The 17,662-nt window shown below is 41.7% G+C and overlaps 2 protein-coding genes across 2 annotated transcripts; both read left to right on the plus strand.

Moving 5' to 3' along the window:
* Positions 1 to 3,769: 3,769 nt before the first annotated feature.
* On the plus strand, positions 3,770 to 8,222 carry LOC115190842 (protein NLRC3-like). The gene is made up of 7 exons (XM_029748902.1): positions 3,770 to 3,884; positions 4,151 to 4,317; positions 4,552 to 6,349; positions 6,434 to 6,607; positions 6,687 to 6,860; positions 7,124 to 7,140; positions 8,194 to 8,222. Exons 1-7 carry the CDS (start codon positions 3,772 to 3,774, stop codon positions 8,220 to 8,222), a joined length of 2,472 nt encoding a protein of 823 aa, XP_029604762.1. The 5' UTR covers positions 3,770 to 3,771.
* A 1,905-nt stretch (positions 8,223 to 10,127) lies between these two features.
* On the plus strand, positions 10,128 to 17,244 carry LOC115190793 (nacht, lrr and pyd domains-containing protein 1b-like). Its single transcript, XM_029748870.1, has 10 exons — positions 10,128 to 10,208; positions 10,340 to 10,377; positions 10,854 to 10,918; positions 11,051 to 11,265; positions 11,454 to 11,713; positions 12,353 to 12,487; positions 12,613 to 12,745; positions 12,847 to 12,876; positions 14,731 to 15,013; positions 17,179 to 17,244. Exons 1-10 carry the CDS (start codon positions 10,196 to 10,198, stop codon positions 17,183 to 17,185), a joined length of 1,179 nt encoding a protein of 392 aa, XP_029604730.1. The 5' UTR covers positions 10,128 to 10,195; the 3' UTR covers positions 17,186 to 17,244.
* Positions 17,245 to 17,662: the final 418 nt, after the last annotated feature.

Raw genomic sequence — 17,662 nt, forward strand, 5'->3', positions numbered from 1 at the left:
TGTGGGTATTCCTGACCGTGGTTCTCGATAGTGGCTGATATTTAATAACATGATACAAATTGTAAAATAAAACAGAGAAAAGCCAGGACATAGCCTATAATTAAAACATTCTGAAGCATACATCAACTTGGCAGGTTAAAGCGCGGGTGTTAAAATTGCATCCACACCAATTATGAGGGCATACCAGTAGCGGTGCGGGGATAAAATCACTGTTCATTCACGTCTTTCAACCGTGAGATAGACTATGGGCCTAAAGGCCAAGACATTAAGACACAGTGGCAGAATAAATTCAACCACCACAAAACCAGAAAGCAACCTCTGTCCGGTTAAATCCACACAGTATATTACATGTAACAGACATGACCTACAGCATGGTCAAGCAAGGTCGTGTGTCTGACATTTTCTGACCACTAAACAACTATTGATTTAGAACCACAGAGAGTTACTGCACGTTGTAAAGAACGGTTCATGGTACTGATGTCTGTGCGTGTTCATACAAGTAGAAAAACCATGTTGACTCACTCTACTTGTAGAGAAACACCAATGACATCCTCCTCTCTGTCATGTTGACAAAACGGTCTATCACTCTGTCATACAGTACACAGTCTATCACTCTGTTATACAGGACACAGTCTATCACTCTGTTATACAGTACACAGTCTATCACAGTACACAGTCTATCACTCTGTTATACAGTACACGGTCTATCACTCTGTTATACAGTACACAGTCTATCACTCTGTTATACAGGACACAGTCTATCACAGTACACGGTCTATCACTCTGTTATACAGGACACAGTCTATCACTCTGTTATACAGTACACAGTCTATCACTCTGTTATACAGTACACGGTCTATCACTCTGTTATACAGTACACGGTCTATCACTCTGTTATACAGGACACAGTCTATCACTCTGTTATACAGTACACGGTCTATCACTCTGTTATACAGTACACGGTCTATCACTCTGTTATACAGAACACAGTCTATCACTCTGTTATACAGTACACAGTCTATCACTCTGTTATACAGTACACAGTCTATCACTCTGTTATACAGGACACAGTCTATCACTCTGTTATACAGGACACAGTCTATCACTCTGTTATACAGTACACGGTCTATCACTCTGTTATACAGTACACAGTCTATCACTCTGTTATACAGTACACGGTCTATCACTCTGTTATACAGTACACGGTCTATCACTCTGTTATACAGTACACAGTCTATCACTATGTTATACAGTACACAGTCTATCACAGTACACAGTCTATCACTCTGTTATACAGTACACAGTCTATCACTCTGTTATACAGTACTCTGTTATACAGTACACAGTCTATCACTTTGTTATACAGTACACGGTCTATCACTCTGTTATACAGTACACAGTCTATCACTCTGTTATACAGTACACAGTCTATCACTCTGTTATACAGTACACAGTCTATCACTCTGTTATACAGTACACAGTCTATCACTCTGTTATACAGTACACAGTCTATCACTCTGTTATACAGTACACGGTCTATCACTCTGTTATACAGTACACAGTCTATCACTCTGTCATACAGTACACAGTCTATCACTCTGTTATACAGTACACAGTCTATCACTGTCATACAGTACACAGTCTATCACTGTCATACAGTACACAGTCTATCACTCTGTTATACAGTACACAGTCTATCACTCTGTTATACAGTACACAGTCTATCACTCTGTTATACAGTACACGGTCTATCACTCTGTTATACAGTACAGTCTATCACTCTGTTATACAGTACACAGTCTATCACTCTGTTATACAGTACACAGTCTATCACTCTGTTATACAGTACACGGTCTATCACTCTGTTATACAGTACAGTCTATCACTCTGTTATACAGTACACAGTCTATCACTCTGTTATACAGTACACAGTCTATCACTGTCATACAGTACATGCTTTTAGTTTCTGTTGTCCTAAACTACATGGCTAAAATACTTGCTCGCTAGCCTAACTTCCATTCATGGGTAACATTAGCTAGTTAACATTAGCCTTCTACATCTAGCTACATATTGAACTTCCATCCTCTCAGGCCAGGAGCACAACAATGTATGAATTAATGGTTGGATCAGAATCACCATTATAATCATTAGCCAGTATGGAGAATTAAATAAAACCACAAGTCCAAATCCCCATCTCCATCCATGGCTAATTTAGGAAAGGGACAATTTACACTAGCTAGCCACCACATGACAACAACACAAGGAGATAAAACAATTCAAGTTGTTTCTGTCAATGAAGTATGAATAGGATCTGATAGGAGTGACGCCAAAATCCAAACTGGTTTACCTTGACACTTTTTTTGGTGCCAGGACCAATCACAGTTGAGCTCGTTCAGTTTAGCTCAACGCTGATTGGCTAATTTCTAATACTTTTTTTTTTTATCAAGGGACATATTCTCTCTGGCTTCCCTTTGCCTTCAATGCTACAGGCAACAATGTCATACTGGTTTGGACAGCATCAGATACATGGTCTACACATACTGAGACAGAGAGGAGCTGTTTCACTGTCCAGACAGCATCAGATACATGGTCTACACATACTGAGACAGAGAGGAGCTGTTTCACTGTCCAGACAGCATCAGATACATGGTCTACACATACTGGGACAGAGAGGTGCTGTTTCACTGTCCAGACAGCATCAGATACATGGTCTACACATACTGAGACAGAGAGGTGCTGTTTCACTGTCCAGACAGCATCAGATACATGGTCTACACATACTGGGACAGAGAGGTGCTGTTTCACTGTCCAGACAGCATCAGATACATGGTCTACACATACTGAGACAGAGAGGAGCTGTTTCACTGTCCAGACAGCATCAGATACATGGTCTACACATACTGAAACAGAGAGGAGCTGTTTCACTGTCCAGACAGCATCAGATACATGGTCTACACATACTGGGACAGAGAGGTGCTGTTTCACTGTCCAGACAGCATCAGATACATGGTCTACACATACTGAGACAGAGAGGTGCTGTTTCACTGTCCAGACAGCATCAGATACATGGTCTACATGTAGAGAGACAGAGGGGCGCTGTTTCACTGTCCAGACAGCATCAGATACATGGTCTACACATACTGAGACAGAGGGGCGCTGTTTCACTGTCCAGACATGGAGTTATGGAGTCAGAGGATCCAACCAGGTAGACTAGCTGTTGTTATGGAGTCAGGGGATCCAACCAGGTAGACTAGCTGTTGTTATGGAGTCAGGGGATCCAACCAGGTAGACTAGCTGTTGTTATGGAGTCAGGGGATCCAACCACGTAGACTAGCTGTTGTTATGGAGTCAGAGGATCCAACCAGGTAGACTAGCTGTTGTTATGGAGTCAGGGGATCCAACCAGGTAGACTAGCTGTTGTTATGACGTCAGCTAATCGGGATCCAAGTCAAATCAAATCAAATGAATAACATATTGGACTGTGTATGTTTAAATGCAACTTGAAGTCTCTGTTTGAACTCTGACCTCAGACAGTAAAAGTGTTGTCATTGTTAATGGTTCCTCAACAATGTTCAGAAATATTGGCTGTTCTGTTATTTCTTATTGTAGCTGAGTGAGCTGTGACTGACATCTAAAATGAGTCTCTCTGTGGAGAGAGAGGAGGAGACCACTGCCTCCAAAATGAGTCTCTCTGGGGAGAGAGAGGAGGAGACCACTGCCTCCAAAATGAGTCTCTCTGGGGAGAGAGAGGAGGAGACCACTGCCTCTAAAATGAGTCTCTCTGGGGAAAGAGAGGAGGAGACCACTGCCTCTAAAATGAGTCTCTCTGGGGAAAGAGAGGAGACCTCTGCCTCCAAAATGACCCATGACACCAGTTCTAAGAGGTAAGAGATGAATTGTAAAATATATAGTTTGCTTAAAAATATCAAACTAATGAAGAGAATAGTGTTCCCAAATTACAATAAATATAGGACTAAATCATTCATTTAAAAGGCCAAAAATTTATTTACGAATTGCAGACAGTAGCTTTAAAAGAAACTTCAGGACTTCTATGAGTTCCATTATACAGTTGTTAACATGAAGTAGATGAGGTATTGATGAGGTATTGATGAGATATTGATGAGGTGATCTGTCTCCCTGTTTTGTTCAGTGTCCAGAAGTCCAGAGCAGAGTCACCTACAACCAGCCTGCTATCAATGAAGAGTGATCAGCCACCTGCTTTCAGCCAGGAACCATTACCAGATGACAATAAGGAAGTGGAGAGTTTGGACAGTGAGGATGTATTAAAGATCACATACAACCTTCTGGACAGAAGAAGTAAGACTGTGTTTCATGCAATATTACAAAGTAAGGTACACACACACGTACACACACACGCACACACACACACACACACACACACACACACACACACACACACACACACACACACACACACACACACACACACACACACACACACACACACACACACACACACACACACACACATACACACACACACACACACACATTAACTGATGAGTCCCATCTCCCATTGTTTTCCTACAGGTCAAACTCTGCTGACAGTCCAACAAGACATTAAGGCTAAACTGAAACACAAGTATCAACACACATCTGAAGGAATTGGACACCATGGAAACCAAAGTCTGTTAAAGGACATCTACACAGAGCTCTACATCACAGAGGGTGGAAGTGGAGGGCTCAATAATGAACATGAGGTTAGACAGATAGAGATGGCATCCAAGAAACAAACCACACAAGAGACACCAATCAAATGCAACGACATCTTCAAGCCTTTACCTGGACAAGACAAACCTATCAGAACTGTGCTGACAAAAGGAATCGCTGGCGTTGGAAAAACAGTCTCTGTGCAGAAGTTCCTCCTTGACTGGGCAGAGGGAAAAGCAAATCAGGACGTTCATTTCATGTTTCCTCTTCCTTTCCGTGATCTGAACCTGAAAAAGGACCAATACAGTCTGATGCAACTTCTTTCCCACTACTTCCCAGAGCTGAAAGAGATTGACAGCATTGAAGATGGTGAAACCAAATCTGTTTTCATTTTTGATGGTCTGGATGAGTGTCGACTTCCTCTAGACTTCAAAAACAATGAGAAGTGCTGTGATGTCACGAAGCCAACCTCAGTGGACGTGCTGCTGACAAACCTCATCGAGGGGAATCTGCTTCCCTCTGCTCTCCTCTGGATAACGACACGACCTGCAGCAGCCAATCAGATCCCTCCTGAGTGTGTTGACCAGGTGACAGAGGTACGAGGGTTCAATGATCCACAGAAGGAGGAGTACTTCAGGAAGAAAATCCCAGATCAGAATCTGGCCAATGAAATCATCACCCAAATAAAAACATCAAGGAGCCTCCACATCATGTGCCACATGCCAGTCTTCTGTTGGATATCAGCCACTGTCCTTGAGATGATACTGAAAGAGGCAGAGAAGGATGAAGTCCCCAAAACTCTGACCCAGATGTACTCACACTACATTCTCATCCAAATCATTGTGAAGAACAGGAAGTACAACAAAGCCACAGAGACAAACCCAAAGGAACTGTCTCAGTCAGACAAAGAGATGATCCTGAAACTGGCCAAGCTGGCTTTCCAACAGCTGCAGAAGGGCAACCTGATCTTCTATGAGGAGGACCTGAGAGAGTGTGGCCTTGATGTCACAGAGGCATCAGAGTACTCAGCATTGTGTACAGAGATCTTTAAAGAAGAATCTGGGCTGTACCAAGAGAAGGTCTACAGCTTTGTGCATCTGAGCATTCAGGAGTTTCTAGCAGCAGTGCATGCTTTAGAATCATGTCTGGACAAGAAGGAAAATGTTTTCTCCCCCACTAGTGATGAAGAGAAGGAGTCAATCCAGTTGTCTGACTTACACAGGAGAGCAGTGGACCAGGCCTTGAAGAGTGAGAATGGACACCTGGACCTGTTCCTCCGCTTCCTTCTGGGCCTCTCACTGGAGTCCAATCAGAATCTGTTACGAGGCCTCCTGACACAGACAGGAAGTACCACACAGAGCAATAAGAAAACAGTTAAGAGAACAGTCAGGTACCTTTCAGACAAGATCAAGTACGAATCCTCACCAGAAAGGGTCATCAACTTGTTCCACTGTTTGAATGAACTTGGTGCCAACTCTCTAGTTGAAGACATGCAGACCTCCCTGCGATCAGGAACTCTTTCAGAAACAAGACTAGAACCTGACCAATGTTCAGCCCTGGCCTACCTGTTACTGATGTCAGAGGAGGTGCTGGAGGAGTTTGACATGAAGACATACAACACATCAGAGGAAGGTTATCAGAGGTTGCTGCCGGTAGTTAAAACCTGCAAGAGAGCACTGTAAGTTCTGTTATTGTGTTGATGTATACAGTATCATTATAATGAAGGATTTGTTTTTTTTAACAGATTATCTCCTCTCTCCAGACTAGCTAGCTGTAAAGTCACATATAAATCCTGTGAGACTCTGGCCTCAGCTCTGCAGAAACCAAACTGCCCCCTGAGAGAACTGGACCTCAGCTACAATGACCTGGGAGACAGAGGAGTGGAGCTGCTCTGTGTTGGACTAACCAGTCCACTCTGCAACATACAGACACTAGTGTGAGTTAAATATCTTCAGTATGAGTTATTATGTGGATGTTTTAAACATGTGTTAATCATGTGATCTTCTGCCCTCTAGTCTAGGTCAGTGTGGTCTGACAGAGGGTTGCTGTTCAGTTCTGGCCTCAGTCCTGAGTTCACCCAACTCACAACTGAAACAACTGGAGCTGAGAGACAATGACCTGCAGGACTCAGGAGTTACACTGCTGTCTGCTGGACTGGAGGATCCAGACTGTAAACTACACATACTGGGGTAAGTACAGCTGTTTCAGTCAGGTCTGTACTGAGCTGAGTTACACTGCTGTCTGCTGGACTGGAGGATCCAGACTGTAAACTACACACACTGGGGTAAGTACAGCTGTTTCAGTCAAGTCGGTACTGAGTTCAGTAAAACAAATACTCTAAAAATCTGTTGTTTTATCAAATTGTTTGTGTCATGGACAAATGTATGGCTGTCCTACAAGATGATTGACACCAGTACATCAACCTAGACAGCTGTTGTGTGTCTCTCTGTAGGCTGTCTGGCTGTCTGGTCACAGAGGAGGGCTGTGCTGCTCTGTCTTCAGCTCTGAGGTCAAACCCCTCCCACCTGAAAGAGCTGGACCTGAGCTACAATCACCCAGGAGACCCTGCAGGAGGACTGCTTTCAGCTGCTCTGGTGGATCCCACATATAAACTGATGAAGCTGAAGTAAGTCAGAATAGATGTCTTAATAGTGTGAGCAGTGGTTGTGTCATATGTAGTGTAGTAGGTTCAGTAACATGAGGACATGATGGTAGAATTAAGGGGAAGTTTACCCAGCAGGCTACCCAGTTTACCAGCAGGCTACCCAGTTTACCCAGCAGGCTACCCAGTTTACCAGCAGGCTACCCAGTTTACCCAGCAGGCACTCCAACACAGCATACATCATCACCACATGAATACTCTTCTTCTGCATCTCTGATATCCTGTTGGAATTGTACTCCGTTCTGTATGCAGTAGGTAGGATAGAATACCTGTATGTCTCTAGTAATGAATTGTACTCTGTTCTGTATGCAGTAGGTAGGGTAGAATACCTGTATGTCTCTAGTAATGAATTGTACTCTGTTCTGTATGCAGTAGGTAGGATAGAATACCTGTATGTCTCTAATAATGAATTGTACTCTGTTCTGTATGCAGTAGGTAGTATAGAATACCTGTATGTCTCTAGTAATGAATTGTACTCTGTTCTGTATGCAGTAGGTAGGATATAATACCTGTATGTCTCTAGTAATGAATTGTACTCTGTTCTGTATGCAGTAGGTAGTATAGAATACCTGTATGTCTCTAGTAATGAATTGTACTCTGTTCTGTATGCAGTGGGTAGGATAGAATACCTGTATGTCTCTAGTAATGAATTGTACTCCGTTCTGTATGCAGTAGGTAGGGTAGAATACCTGTATGTCTCTAGTAATGAATTGTACTCTGTTCTGTATGCAGTAGGTAGGGTAGAATACCTGTATGTCTCTAGTAATGAACTTGGATAGTGCACCAGAACACAACAATGTGGTTTAAATGTTGACTGCTTTATTAGGTCTTTGTCAGTCAATAACCTGTTTCTCCTACAGTGTGGATCATGGTGGAGAGTACAGGCTGAAATCAGGGCTGAGGAAATGTAAGTCTCTTCAATCCTAATTAACTGCATATTCAAAACTATAGTAACATAGTAACTAATCAATACTTGTTCTGTATCTACAAAACAACATTTTATATCAAGATGTGGTTTGCTTAAGCTCTCCTTTTGTCTACAGATGCCTGTCATCTCACCCTGGACCCAAATACAGCAAACCCAAACCTGATTCTGTCTGAGGGGAACAGGAAGGTGACATGTGTGGAAGAGAGGCAGCATTATGAAGACCATCCAGACAGATTTGACTGTCTTTACCAAGTTCTCTGCAGAGAAGGCTTATCTGGATCTCGTTATTACTGGGAGGTGGAGAGGGATGGTAGCATGGCTGACATTGGTGTGGTGTACAAAGGAATGAAGAGGAAGGGATGGGAGGATAACAGTTGGATTGGAGGCAATAAGAAGTCCTGGTGTTTACTCTGCTCTCATATAGGTTATCACATTAACCATCCTGGAGTCAACAGATCCATCCCTGGTCCTGTTTCTAACAGAGTTGGAGTCTATCTGGACTGGCCAGCTGGTACTCTGTCCTTCTATAGTGTGTCCTCCTCTGGTACACTGACACACCTTTACACAGAACACACCACATTCACTGAACCCCTCTATCCTGGGTTTGGGATTTCCTTCTTCTCAGAGACCTCAGTGACCCTGTGTCAGATAGATGACCAACACATTCAGAGGTGAGTCATATAGAAATGTTTATCATTTCTTTACCTCTGGAATCATTTCTATAATTACATTAGTAGTGGTGTGTTTTAATGTGTTCTGTTGGACCTACAGACAGTTAGATTAGTAGTAGTGGTGTGTTTTAATGTGTTCTGTTGGACCTACAGACAGTTAGATTAGTAGTAGTGGTGACTTCACATCTCTAGGGGTTTTCCTCAAGATATGCAATGTCACCATCAGTATTGATTTTATCAAAGTTGACATAGAGGGTTATGTCACATTTACATAATTTAGCATATGCTCTTCCCCGGTGGGAATCGAACCCACAACCCTAACATTGCAAGCACCGTGCTCTTCCAACTGAGCTACACAGGACCACATTTTGAAGTTGACATAGTATGTTATGTCACATTTGACAATGCACCCTACATAGGGAGCTGTTCTGTCACCATTTATACACATTTTGTATTGCTTATGAAGACTGTATGTATGCTATATAAAGCCTTTATAAGTTGTAATTAGTTTTATCACAGTCTATCCTTCTGCTTTACCAACACCAGAGACCATGGTGGAGAGAGTTGTATCAAGCCTGGACCTGAGGACACCAGAGACCATGGTGGAGAGAGTTTTATCAAGCCTGGACCTGAGAACACCAGAGACCATGGTGGAGAGAGTTGGATCAAGCCTGGACCTGAGAACACCAGAGACCATGGTGGAGAGAGTTGTATCAAGCCTGGACCTGAGAACACCAGAGACCATGGTGGATATAGTTGTATCAAGCCTGGACCTGAGAAATGTGAGTGTTAACTGATAATTGTTTGTTAAATCAAAATACTTTTAAAGCGTTCATTATAGTTGAGTCCCAGACAAAGAACACAATCCACAATCATGATCTATTGTCATAACAAACTTAAAGGTAGAGTCAGCGATTATGACGTAGATGCACAAATCAAACAGCTTAGAGGGTCAATTTCTACAACAACTAAGAGCGTTGTACCGCAAGGCTAGACGACTGTTTTGTTTCCGTGGTTACCACTCTGTAAGAGAGTGAAGAGAACCCGTGCACATGGGCAGATACTGTTTGACTGTGTGAGAGAGAAGTCAGACATCTTGCTCATCACAATATCTGTGGTGCTGCTCGTACATCATCATTTATCTGACTCTACCTTTAAGCTCTCATCCTAGGATCTACCAGATATCAGGCCCCAACATCTACAAAACATGGACCAGAACGATGTTGTTTCCTGCTTCCACAAACATTCATTAATATAACACTAATGTCAGATTATGGTATGCTAATGAGTGTACATTCTGAGACTGTTGATCACTTATATTTATTTTATTACAAGTCTATTTAATAATTATTAATTCATTATTACATGAGATTGTCCATTTTAAATAACAACTTCTTTTCACTTTAGGGATTCCTCAGAGCTGTAAGACTTGTGACCATGTTGAGGTAAGTCATAATGTCAATTCTTACTTTTACATACCTGCAGGAGTCAAGCACAGTCTCAAAGCCAGGTGTGTACTGACCAACCATTCATACTGGGATATAGACAGTCCTGTGTTCTGCTTTAGTAATATAAACACAGTCTCAAAGCCAGGTGTGTACTGACCAACCATTCATACTGGGATATAGACAGTCCTGTGTTCTGCTTGTAGGCATGCAGGATTTTAGATGTTGTCACCTTTGTTCATTAGACAGTGTAATCAATATATCACCAGCATTTCATGTAACATTGAATAAATACATTAGATCAGTCACTTTGGTTAATGGGCCAGTTCCCCAGACACAGATTAAGTCTAGTCCTGGACCTTAAAGAACTTTCTATTGAAACTTCCATTGAGCGTGCTTTAAGTCCAGCGCTAGACTCAATCTGTGTCCAGGAAACAGGCCCCATATGTATTACTGACATGCTTGTCCTTGTTCAGGACTCCACACACTGGCTTCAGATTGAACCCTTGACTTCCACTGTCCAGGGAGTGACAATGTTCAGGTAAAATAACTACTTTTAACATTTCATTCCACCTGCTAGTGTATTTCCCCATTACCTTTGGGAATAGTCTTCTAATCCAACCTCTCCATTTGACCATTGACCCTCTCTACCGTATCTTGTTGTTGCCCTCAGACACAGGACACCCAAAGGGAGTTATGAGTGCACAGTGTCTGGGCTCCGCTGGCTGTGTGAGAGAGATGTCATTCTGAAGTATCACTTCAGGAACTGGGAACCCTACAGTCAACTTCTGAAAGACATGCAGTACACACAAGGTGGTCCATTGCTGGACATCACTATGGAGTTAGGTGAACTGGAGGAAATTCATCTGCCACACTTTGTCTGTTTAGGTAAAACCATATAGAAATAGTATTCAGAAAGACATTTCCATGTAACTGAGTTTCACTTCCTGAATTAATGAATTAGCTATTCTGGGAGTTAGAGTTTACTGTGATCTGGTACTGCATATTCTTTGTGTTTTAGTTGGATGAATAATACAATATTTGTCTTTCTGTCTCCTTTTTATTGTGTTGTTCAGGGACCAACCCTTCCCTGAGGAATGAGATGAAGATTCTTCATGTAGAGGAACATGGAGTGTCTTTAGAGGAAGTGCATGAGGTCACCAGATTCCATGCTAAGATTCTCCATCCCAAGTTCTCAGCTATCTCTGTTATACTGAGCTATGTCTTTTCTTGGAACGTAGATGTCCACTGTGACGTGGTCCTCTATATGGCAGTAAAAAAGGAAACAGTAATTTCAAGGCTGTACCTGCTCCTCAGAAACTCCAGTCAGAAAGAGGTGATACACTATCATTGAAGTGACAACATGTGTATGTTGAAACTTACAAAAGGAAAGCTGATAATCTCTAGATTACAAAGAAAACATGCAGCTCTGTGAGAAATCAATTTCTGTCTCATTAATTTGAAGAGCCAGTAGATGGCACACTTATCTCTGGGCGAAGGAGATCCCAATGCCCCGGGGCATTGAAGGGGACATTGCCCCGGGGCAGTGAAGGGGATATTGCCCCGGGGCAGTGAAGGGGACATTTCCCTGTGTAGGGTGCTGTCTTTCACATGGGACGTTAAACAGGTGTCTGTGGCCACTAAAGATCCCATGACACTTATCGTAAGAGTAGGGATGTTAACCCCGGTGTCCTGGCTAAACTCCCAATCTGGCCTTCATACCATCAATGCAACCTAATCATCCCCAGCTTCCAATTGGCTCATTCATCCCCTGTCCTCTTCCCCAGGTCGTTGCTGTAATAGAGAATCTCTTCTCAGTCAACTTACCTGGTACACCTTTAAAATAATATCCTGCTAAAATAAAGATAATAAATCAATAACGATTATGTTGACAAAATTGGATTGCTCAGTGAGCTGCATGTTGTGTGAATTTTGAGACTACATTGTTCTGACTACTACATTGCTCATTTTGTAGGCTGTTCAGGAACGGGAGAAAAATCAGATGTCCCAAGGATATTCAGAATTTCTCCTGTCAAGTCCAAACGGGTCCTTAAAGCTGAACAGTTGGTTTGCGTTCAAGAATCCCCACTCCACTTCCATCTATCCAGAGGTGCAGTTTTAGCAGGCTGAGGACATTAATCTGTCATATTGTATATGAATAACTGGAATATCATTCTATTTCACTCTCTCTCTCTGTCTGTTGTCTCAATCGTTGCACCATATGGCCTTCTACAGAAGATTCAGCTGTTACCTGCAGACACCACACCAAGCTGTTGTCAGATGATAATGGGAAACACAGGGGTTGACATTGAGATGGAGTTAATCGGGGAAGATGAGAGGACAGTATGGAAATCAGTGGTATCAAAAGGTAAGAAATACTAGACATAAACAGTATGTCCATCATCAATGTCCTTTTCTAACAGATGCTATTAAAATGTTTTATGATATTTGCTATTGTTTGTTTTTCAGATGTATACAGCAACGACTCTCATCCAATATGTAAGTTTGTTTTTGTGGATGAGGTTCCAGAGCTAACGTCTCTTCAAGTTGTGATGAAGGACACTGATGAAGGTCTTCATGAGTCATGTTCAGTGGGGTGATTAAGGTCTTCATGAGTCATGTTCAGTGGGGTGATGAAGGTCTTCATGAGTCATGTTCAGTGGGGTGATGAAGATCTTCAATGAGTCATGTTCAGTGGGGTGATGAAGGTCTTCATGAATCATGTTCAGTGGGGTGATGAAGGTCTTCATGAGTCATGTTCAGTGGGGTGATGAAGGTCTTCATGAGTCATGTTCAGTGGGGTGATGAAGGTCTTCATGAGTCATGTTCAGTGGGGTGATGAAGGTTTTCATGAGTCATGTTCAGTGGGGTGATGAAGGTCTTCATGAGTCATGTTCAGTGGGGTGATGAAGGTTTTCATGAGTCATGTTCAGTGGGGTGATGAAGGTCTTCATGAGTCATGTTCAGCGGGGTGTAATGATATAGAACATTGACAGTTTTGCAGGGCTCTGTATATCTATCTACATCACATTTTATTGTGTTACAAAGTGGGATTAAAAGGGATTTCATTGTCATTTCTTGTCAACAATCTACACAAAATACTCTCTAATGTCAAAGAATATATATATATATTTAGATATAAATTAAATACCTAAAATAGTGTTTCCATAAGTATTCAGCCCCCTGAGTCAATACTTAGAAACACCTTTGGCAGTGATTACAGGTGGGAGTCTTCTTGGGTAAGTCTCTAAGAGCTTTACACACCTGGATTGTACAATATTAGCCCATTTATTATTTTCAAAGTTCTTCAAGCTCTGTCCAGATGTTGGAGATCATGGCTAGACAGCCATTTTCACATCTTGTCATAGATTTACAAGCAGATTTAAGTCAAAACTGTAACTTGGCCACTCAGGAACATTCAATGTCTTCTTGGTAAGAAACCCCAGTGTAGATTTAACCTTGTGTTGTAGGTTATTGTCCTGTTGAAAGGTGAATTCCTCTTCCTGTGTCTGGTGTAAAGCAGGCTGAACCAGGTTTTCCTCTAGGATTTTGCCTGTTCTTAGCGCCATCCTGTTTCTTTTCATCCTGAAAAACTCCCCAGTATTTGCTGATGTCAAGCATTCCCATACCATGATGCAGCCACCACCATGCTGGAAAATAAGGAGGCATTTACTCAGTGATGTGTTGGATTTGCCCCAAACATGAGGCTTTGCATTTGGGCCAAAAAGTGTCTTCCTTTGTAGATGTTTTTTACAGTATTACTTTAGTACCTTGTTGCATATAAGATGTTTTGGAATATTTTTATTCTGTGTATTTGTATTCTTCTTTTCTCTCTGTCATTTAAGTCGTTATGATGGAGTCACTACAATGTTGTTGTTCCATCCTCAGTTTTCTCCTGTATGGGGGACACGTCCACTTTGACATTACAGAGTATTTTCAGTAGATTGTTGACAAAACATTACAATTAAATCCATTTTAATCCCACTACGTAACACAATAGAGAAATCCAAGGGGTGTGAATACTTTTGCAAGGCTCTGTCTGTTATGTAGAATAGACAATCGTGTCAGCCAGGGTACGTGTCAATTCCAAATAAGTCAGTCAATTCAGGAAGTTAACTGAAATTCCAATTCAATAAACGGAAAAGGGCATCAATTTTCAATGACTTATAGGAAGACCATTTTTATTTATTTGTTATTTTAATTGACTGACTTGAATGTGAATTGACTACAACCCTGGAGTCAGCTCTATTCAAGAAATGACTATCAGGGGAATGAGAACTGGAGAGACTGTTAGATGTAGAAACAGCTGCTGTTCACCCTAAACACATATTCATTTAATTCACCCCCCTTCAGCATTAACACTCCCTGGGATTCCTGCTGAGGAGTTTCTGAAGAAACACAGAGCTATACTCATTCAGGGAGTCAAAAACCCAATGCCAATAGCAGATGATCTGTCGTCAAAGGGCATGATTGGTGATGAAGAGTACTCCAGAATAAAAGCTGAAACAACTGAACAGGACCGAATGAGAGAACTACTGAGATCAGTCCTCCCTAAAGGACCAGAAGTGACGGGAGCTTGTCTCAAAGCTCTCATTGAACATGAATACCATCTTGTTAAGCACTTGAGTGGATCTAGGTAAGACAGTTTAATTTGATCTCTCCCTTGAATATGTGGAATGATTAAATATAGGTCAAATAAAAACATAGCTACCCAGATCAAAGAGAAAGTATTTTTCAGAATGGAAGCATGTTTTTGTGTTGCTGTCCGTAATAAATGACTCTTATTATAGTTCTATCATAGGACCATCACCACATCATTATCTCAGGTGTATCATAGGACCATCATCACATCATTATCTCAGGTGTATCATAGGACCATCATCACATCATTATCTCAGGTGTATCATAGGACCATCATCACATCATTATCTCAGGTGTATCATAGAACCATCATTATCTCAGGTGTATCATAGGACCACCATCACATCATTATCTCAGGTGTATCATAGGACCATCATCACATCATTATCTCAGGTGTATCATAGGACCATCATCACATCATTATCTCAGGTGTATCATAGGACCATCATCACATCATTATCTCAGGTGTATCATAGGACCATCATCACATCATTATCTCAGGTGTATCATAGAACCATCATTATCTCAGGTGTATCATAGGACCATCATTATCTCAGGTGTATCATAGGACCATCATCACATCATTATCTCAGGTGTATCATAGAACCATCATCACATCATTATCGCAGGTGTATCATAGGACCATCATCACATCATTATCTCAGGTGTATCATAGGACCATCATCACATCATTATCTCAGGTGTATCATAGGACCATCATCACATCATTATCTCAGGTGTATCATAGGACCATCATCACATCATTATCTCAGGTGTATCATAGGACCATCATCACATCATTATCTCAGGTGTATCATAGGACCATCATCACATCATTATCTCAGGTGTATCATAGAACCATCATCACATCATTATCTCAGGTGTATCATAGGACCATCATTATCTCAGGTGTATCATAGGACCATCATCACATCATTATCTCAGGTGTATCATAGGACCATCATCACATCATTATCTCAGGTGTATCATAGGACCATCATCACATCATTATCTCAGGTGTATCATAGGACCATCATCACATCATTATCTCAGGTGTATCATAGAACCATCATTATCTCAGGTGTATCATAGGACCACCATCACATCATTATCTCAGGTGTATCATAGGACCATCATCACATCATTATCTCAGGTGTATCATAGGACCATCATCACATCATTATCTCAGGTGTATCATAGAACCATCATCACATCATTATCTCAGGTGTATCATAGGACCATCATCACATCATTATATCAGGTGTATCATAGGACCATCATCACATCATTATCTCAGGTGTATCATAGGACCATCATCACATCATTATCTCAGGTGTATCATAGGACCATCATCACATCATTATCTCAGGTGTATCATAGGACCATCATCACATCATTATCTCAGGTGTATCATAGGACCATCATCACATCATTATCTCAGGTGTATCATAGGACCATCATTATCTCAGGTGTATCATAGGACCATCATCACATCATTATCTCAGGTGTATCATAGGACCATCATCACATCATTATCTCAGGTGTATCATAGGACCACCATCACATCATTATCTCAGGTGTATCATAGGACCATCATCACATCATTATCTCAGGTGTATCATAGGACCATCATCACATCATTATCTCAGGTGTATCATAGGACCACCATCACATCATTATCTCAGGTGTATCATAGAACCATCATCACATCATTATCTCAGGTGTATCATAGGACCATCATCACATCATTATCTCAGGTGTATCATAGGACCATCATCACATCATTATCTCAGGTGTATCATAGAACCATCATCACATCATTATCTCAGGTGTATCATAGAACCATCATTATCTCAGGTGTATCATAGAACCATCATTATCTCAGGTGTATCATAGGACCACCATCACATCATTATCTCAGGTGTATCATAGGACCATCATCACATCATTGTCTCAGGTGTATCATAGAACCATCATTATCTCAGGTGTATCATAGAACCATCATTATCTCAGGTGTATCATAGGACCATCATCACATCATTATCTCAGGTGTATCATAGGACCATCATCACATCATTATCTCAGGTGTATCTCACTCCTCATTCTTCTCCATACTTTCTGATCTCTCTCTTCCCTTCTCCTCCATCCTCTGTCTTGTAGCACCTAATCTGAAGATGCTGAGGCCTGTCTCCTAGTCTGTGGACAAAGACACTTCTTCACCTAATCTGAAGATGCTGAGGCCTGTCTCCTAGTCTGTGGACAAAGACACTTCTTCACCTAATCTGAAGATGCTGAGGCCTGTCTCCTAGTCTGTGGACAAAGACACTTCTTCACCTAATCTGAAGATGCTGAGGCCTGTCTCCTAGTCTGTGGACAAAGACACTTCTTCACCTAATCTGAAGATGCTGAGGCCTGTCTCCTAGTCTGTGGACAAAGACACTTCTTCACCTAATCTGAAGATGCTGAGGCCTGTCTCCTAGTCTGTGGACAAAGACACTTCTTCACCTAATCTGAAGGTGCTGAGGCCTGTCTCCTAGTCCGTGGACAAAGACACTTCTTCACCTAATCTGAAGATGCTGAGGCCTGTCTCCTAGTCTGTGGACAAAGACACTTCTTCACCTAATCTGAAGATGCTGAGGCCTGT

Source organism: Salmo trutta, unplaced genomic scaffold (assembly GCF_901001165.1).
Source record: "Salmo trutta unplaced genomic scaffold, fSalTru1.1, whole genome shotgun sequence".
In the NCBI taxonomy this organism is placed as follows: domain Eukaryota; kingdom Metazoa; phylum Chordata; class Actinopteri; order Salmoniformes; family Salmonidae; genus Salmo; species Salmo trutta.

Bases quoted from the DNA above. Each gene is read 5' to 3' on its own strand.
- LOC115190793 (XM_029748870.1), top strand. The intron at 11,714-12,352 runs GTGATACACTAT...CTCATTTTGTAG, and splicing joins GAAACTCCAGTCAGAAAGAG to GCTGTTCAGGAACGGGAGAA. The intron at 12,488-12,612 runs GTGCAGTTTTAG...GGCCTTCTACAG, and splicing joins CCACTTCCATCTATCCAGAG to AAGATTCAGCTGTTACCTGC.
- LOC115190842 (XM_029748902.1), top strand. From the start codon at position 3,772: ATGAGTCTCTCTGGGGAAAGAGAGGAGGAGACCACTGCCTCTAAAATG. The intron at 3,885-4,150 runs GTAAGAGATGAA...TGTTTTGTTCAG, and splicing joins CATGACACCAGTTCTAAGAG to TGTCCAGAAGTCCAGAGCAG. The intron at 4,318-4,551 runs GTAAGACTGTGT...GTTTTCCTACAG, and splicing joins CAACCTTCTGGACAGAAGAA to GTCAAACTCTGCTGACAGTC.